This window comes from Lethenteron reissneri, chromosome 40 (genome assembly GCF_015708825.2).
Source record: "Lethenteron reissneri isolate LAM-NWPU_2019-01 chromosome 40, ASM1570882v1, whole genome shotgun sequence".
NCBI classification, from domain to species: domain Eukaryota; kingdom Metazoa; phylum Chordata; class Hyperoartia; order Petromyzontiformes; family Petromyzontidae; genus Lethenteron; species Lethenteron reissneri.
In genome coordinates, this window is record NC_083818.1 from 3,045,806 (window position 1) to 3,051,644 (window position 5,839).

The 5,839-nt window shown below is 54.3% G+C and overlaps 1 protein-coding gene across 1 annotated transcript in view; it reads right to left on the reverse strand.

Moving 5' to 3' along the window:
- Window positions 1–4,075: 4,075 nt before the first annotated feature.
- The window catches only part of WRAP73 (WD repeat containing, antisense to TP73), a 16,724-nt gene continuing 14,960 nt past the window's right edge, over window positions 4,076–5,839 (reverse strand). Inside the window, exon 6 of the mRNA XM_061567952.1 lies at window positions 4,076–4,267. Coding sequence (XP_061423936.1) covers window positions 4,076–4,267 — 192 coding nt within the window. The remainder of the gene's footprint in view (window positions 4,268–5,839) is intronic.

The window sequence follows — 5,839 nt, forward strand, 5'->3', positions numbered from 1 at the left end:
CTATTGTCATTATTTGCTGCGGATCGACTCGCGTTTACATCGCAGCGCCATCCGCGGAACCACCTGGGGGACCGTCGCGGACCAGCCGGTGGTTCCGGGGGGGGGGGGGGGGGGGGGCGGGAGGGACTGCACTCTGAGAGCCGCTGGGTTTAACCAATTCCGGTTTTTTTTGCGTGAGCGCGCGTCCCGTCAACGTAGCAACTGAATATCGATCGGGGTGCGTGCATCGTGACTTGGCTTCAGCGGCACAGCGGGTGGGCGGTGTGCCGCTGGACTACAGCGCTGGTTTATTTTATGCTTCGTTACATATCTATATAATATAACAAAAACCCCCACCGGTTTGGGAAGTCGTGCGTGCGTGCGAGGAGTCTGTGACGCGGTCCAGCACGTAATTAGTACTCGCTAGGCGCGCAGGGTATGGCACTGTGGCGTGAGGCTGCGATGAGACAAGGGGGGGTGGGACGGTGAGGGCGGTGGGGTGGGGGCGGTGGGGGTGGGTGTTTGAATGGTGGCTCTACCAGGCAGGGTGCGGGCAAACCCTCGGATAAAAATTGCCCGGCTGTCTCCCAGGGTACAATCGCAGACGTCAACGCAACACGACTTGCCACTAGAGTTGCACTGATAGTGAAACATCTGTAATAACTCCCGTTCAGACGACGTCTTGACTTCAGAGTTGTTTATTCGTTTCTCCCGTTCACAGCCTTCCACCGCATTCACACTCTCGGTTCCCTCGCCTCCCTCCCCGCCCCCTCACGCTGCTGGCTGACGGCGTGAGAGAGACCGCCACGTGGCTGGAGCGGGACCACGGCACCAGCCACGTGGCTCCCCCCTTCGTTCCTCCGCACGCTGACCTCGTGCTGTCCTTCTCCACCCCTTATGACACCTGGCCCACGTGATGCCACGTAGCTAATCCTCAGCCACACCCCTGGAACTTTCTCGAAGATACTGTCCAGCTCCAGGACCATGCCCCTGGTTCGACTCCCCATTGGCTGCGGGCTGAGGCCGGCAGAGCCAATCACTATCGCCCAGGTGTAACCTCACATTACACATGCTCGGGAGAGTTGTCGTGAGTGGGCTGCGATGGCTCATGTGGAGGAGGGCGGGGTCGCCAGAGCGTGGTACTTGCAGCGCTGGCTGGGTCTCCCAAGTTTTTCGGAAATAATCCCGCACCTCCGATTAGCGCAGTTGGCTACGTACGGTGCGAAAGAAGTTCAGCGTACATACGTGCTTCTAGATTTGAAGCTTTCGTGACTGCAAGGATTCATACTCTTAGGTTTTTTCGGTAAAGTCACATAGGTAGAAAAATAAAATAAAATAAAAAAAATAATAATATAAATAATAATAGAAATAAAATAATAAATCACGACGTTTTGGAGGCAACAGAAGTCTCCGTCATCATGTGGGACCGTCACAGCCAGATTTACTGTCTCAAGTAAATCTTACTTGAGACAGTAAATTTAGCTGTGACGGTCCCACCTGATGACCGAGACTTGTGTTGCCTCCGAAACGTCGTGATTTATTATTTTATTTCTATTATTATTTATATTATTATTTTTATTTTATTTATTTTTAACTACGTGACTTTACCGAAAAAACCTGAGAGTATGCACATACGTATGTGGTCGACGTGGCGGGTTTCCTCTGTGCGAGTGAATCGCTGGTAGCATCACAAGCTCCTACTCGAGTATCATTCATGTTGGATTATCTCTACTGGAGTTACCGTGACTCACCCCCCCCTCCCCCCCGCTGTTATGCAGACAGATGGACGCAGCTGATGCATCAACGTTTTTAACCCAAGTTAAAAATTTAAGACGAGGGTAATTCAATTTGTAACCGCGCATGCTATATCGCAATCCCACGAGAAAGAGTTTGGGCCTTTTAAGTGTCTCTTAAAAGTCCGTGTAGGTTGAAGGCTGCTGCTCCTGCTGCTGCTGTTGCTGCTGCTGCTGCTGTGAATGTGCAGCAGTGGGATGATGACGATGGCTGAGCTCCAGACGAAGGGGGCTGCCACGGAGATGCGACGGCCGTCAGTGGCCGTGGTCCCGGTCCTTGGTGTGTAGAGAGGAGGAGGAGGTTGTGAGTCGTGCTGCTGCTGTAGAGGGGGTGGAGATAGTGAGTCGTGCTGCTGCTGCTGTAGAGGAGGAGGTTGTGAGTCGTGTTGCTGCTGTAGAGGAGGAGGTTGTGAGTCGTGTTGCTGCTGCTGCTGTAGAGGAGGAGGTTGTGAGTCGTGTTGCTGCTGTAGATGAGGAGGAGGAGGTTGTGAGTCGTGCTGCTGCTGCTGCTGTAGAGGAGGAGGTTGTGAGTCGTGTTGCTGCTGTAGAGGAGGAGGTTGTGAGTCGTGTTGCTGCTGTAGAGGAGGAGGAGGTAGTGAGTCGTGCTGCTGCTGCTGTAGAGGAGGAGGAGGTTGTGAGTCGTGCTGCTGCTGCTGCTGTAGAGGAGGAGGTTGTGAGTCGTGTTGCTGCTGCTGCTGTAGAGGAGGAGGAGGTTGTGAGTCGTGCTGCTGCTGCTGTAGAGGAGGAGGTTGTGAGTCGTGTTGCTGCTGTAGAGGAGGAGGATGAGGTTGTGAGTCGTGTTGCTGCTGTAGAGGAGGAGGAGGAGGTTGTGAGTCGTGTTTGCTGCTGCTGCTGTAGAGGAGGAGGAGGTTGTGAGTCGTGCTGCTGCTGCTGCTGTAGAGGAGGAGGAGGTTGTGAGTCGTGCTGCTGCTGTAGAGGAGGAGGAGGAGGTTGTGAGTCGTGCTGCTGCTGCTGCTGTAGAGGAGGAGGAGGTTGTGAGTCGTGCTGCTGCTGCTGCTGTAGAGGAGGAGGAGGTTGTGAGTCGTGCTGCTGCTGCTGTTGTAGAGGAGGAGGAGGAGGAGGTTGTGAGTCGTGCTGCTGCTGTAGAGGAGGAGGAGGAGGTTGTGAGTCGTGCTGCTGCTGCTGTAGAGGAGGAAAGGGGGGAGGATGAGGGGAGTGCTCCCGTGAGATGCTGTCGTGCAGGGTGACGGGAGAGCGAGGAGAGGTGTGGAGGCCACCCGAGAGTAGAGGCGCCGTGGTGGCACGGGCCGGAGGTCGTGCAGCTGACCCCCCTGCCGATGGGCAGCCAGGCGAGGGGGAGGTGGCTTTGACACCGTTGGGAGTTTCTCGAGTTTGCAGCCTGCCCACTGAGGTGTCGCGTTGCGAGAGCGGACGATGCGGTCGGTCTGCTGCCCCGTCGAAGGATTAACGAGCGGTTGGCAAGGACCGCGACGCGCTTGGGGAAGCGGACGGTGGAACCGGCGAGTGGTCGGCTGGGCGCCACGGCGGACGCGCTGAGGGAGAGACCGCGGCCCAGAGAGCCACCGCTGCCCGGCGGCGGGGTTGGCGCACTACTCGGAGAGCCTCTCCTCCCACCGCACCTCCGATTAGCTACGGTTGGCTACGTACGGTGCGAAAGAAGTTGAACGCCTACGTACGTACAGGCGCGTCGGTGGGACCGGCGGAGGTGGGGGGGGGGGGGGTGATCGTCGTAGGACCGGTGGTTTGACACCGGTCAGTCCGAGGCAGGAGACGTGCCGGCCGCCAACAGCTCGGGGCCGAGGATGAAGACTCCCCCACCCCCCCACTCCCCACCCCCCCCCCCACCCCCTCCCTACCGTAACCGAGAAACTACAGCCTGAGAGGTCAGGCCTGGTCCTTTGTAGGCAGGGCTGGGCCGCCGATGCCAAAGTCAGATCCCAGGAGGGCGGCGGTGTGGGAGACCGACAAGCCGACGAGTGCAGGGATTGTAACGGGGTGCGGGGATTGTGGAAGGGTGTGTGGGATTGTAACGGGGTGTGTGGGATTGTGGAAGGGTGTGTGGGATTGTGGAAGGGTGTGTGGGATTGTGACGGGGTGCGGGGATTGTGGAAGGGTGTGTGGGATTGTAACGGGGTGCGGGGATTGTGGAAGGGTGTGTGGGATTGTAACGGGGTGCGGGGAGGGAACGTCGCCAGCGCGCACTCTTGCGGCAGTCCCGGTGGGATGAATGAAAGTGAATGACGATCATTTATGTTGAATCAGTTTGAGATTCTCAATGAAAGTGGACGATAATCATTCGCGATTTGACCTTCGGAGTGAATTCATTCAAGGTTTTCTCGACGAGAGTGAACGAGAGGTGGAATCGACGTGAGGTTCTCGGTGAGAGTGACGCTCGGCTTGCCGTTCTCGTCGTGGGTACTCGACGGCCGTGGGATTCCAACGGCGACGATCGCCCGAGATCCGACCTCCGTGTGAGACCACGGCGGTCCGTTCTCAGGATCCCGCCGCGGAGACTGCCCGCCGGCCATTTAGGATTTGCCCTCGGTGACCCGGATCAATGACACAATCTCGGTGAACGTGACCGACCATCGTGTCGGATTTGACATCTCGCCGCGGTGGCTATGAGATGTTGACTACCTCGCCTGGTACGCAGGAGGTCGTCGGTTCGATCCCGACCCTGACGCCTGCTGCTGCTGTATATTTGGAGTTTGCGTCCCTCTCATCATCACCACGGTGGCTAGGAGATGTTAACTCCCTCGCCTGGTACGCAGGAGGTCGTCGGTTCGATCCCGACCCTGACGCCTGCTGTTGCTGTATATTTGGAGTTTGAGTGTCTCTCTCTCTCCCCGTGGTCGCGTGGATTTTTCTCCGGGCCCTCCGTTTTTTTTCCTCTCCACATTCAGAATCGACATCACCGCGCGTTCAGAGTATTTGGCTGCTGTGCATCCCCACGTGATGATAAACCACTTCGCTGAGCTGTCATTTGTGGCCAGGTCACTTCTGAAAAAGAGCTATACAGCTCGGTGGACCTTACATAGTTAAAATAACAAAAAAACTGTCTAAGTTTAAAAAAAATGATAGATCGTGTTGGATGAAAGCGACAGATTGTAAAACTTGCAGCGGATTTCCAAGTTTATCCCTGGGTTATGTTTTAACATTCCCCAGGTGTTCTGGATCATGTCCAGGCCGGCTCCGTGTTAGGACCGCCGCGTGACCAAGTTCGACCCGGTACGGTCCTTGAATTTTGACTCTCTGTGAGTTCGGGTGGAAGGAATTTTCGTTTACTGATATCTGGCTGCGGCAATGCGTTTGAACAGTTCTGGTGGACCTTGCTGCTGGCCGAGTGATATGCCTGGGTTTGGTCTCCAGGGGAAAGAGGTGGCATCCCTACTCTGCACACAGATTCATCAGACTATGCACGTGTACTGGAGGAATCCGACGAGCTGTATTTGGCCGCAGTGCATTGCCACGTGATGATACGCCACCTGGTGGAGCTATCATTTGTGGCCAGTTGGCGTCTGGAAAAGAAAAGAAAAGAGAGCTCTGCAGCTCAGTGGGCCTTACGTGGTAAAATGAGAAAAGCAAAGTTAAACGATGAACTATAATTAAACAATTAGTTTGTTTTTATTTTACCAGCTAAGGCCCACCGAGCCATGCAGCTCTTTTTCAGAAGCGGCCTGGCACGGGGTTGGAATGTTACAACAAAGAAAGAGGAGAAAGACAGTGCACACTATAGGAAAGGTAAACATGTGACTTAAATATATACATGTACAAATAAAACTAAACCATGTTCTATACTCGTTGGTTCTTTCGGTAAAGTCACGTGGGTATAAAATCATCATGATGATCATGATGATTATTGCTTGTGTTGCGATCGACACGTCGTGATTTAATTTCTTTTATTTTCTACTCTACGTGACTTTACCGAAAGAACCAAAGAGTATGGATCTCTGCAGTCACGAAAACTTGAAATCAAGATTAAACTTTGCTCTATCTTGATAATAGGGGTTTTCCCATCCTTTTTTCAGGCAACAAAACCATGTTCTATCTTAGCAGCTATAGCCCACTTGATGTTTTAACTTATT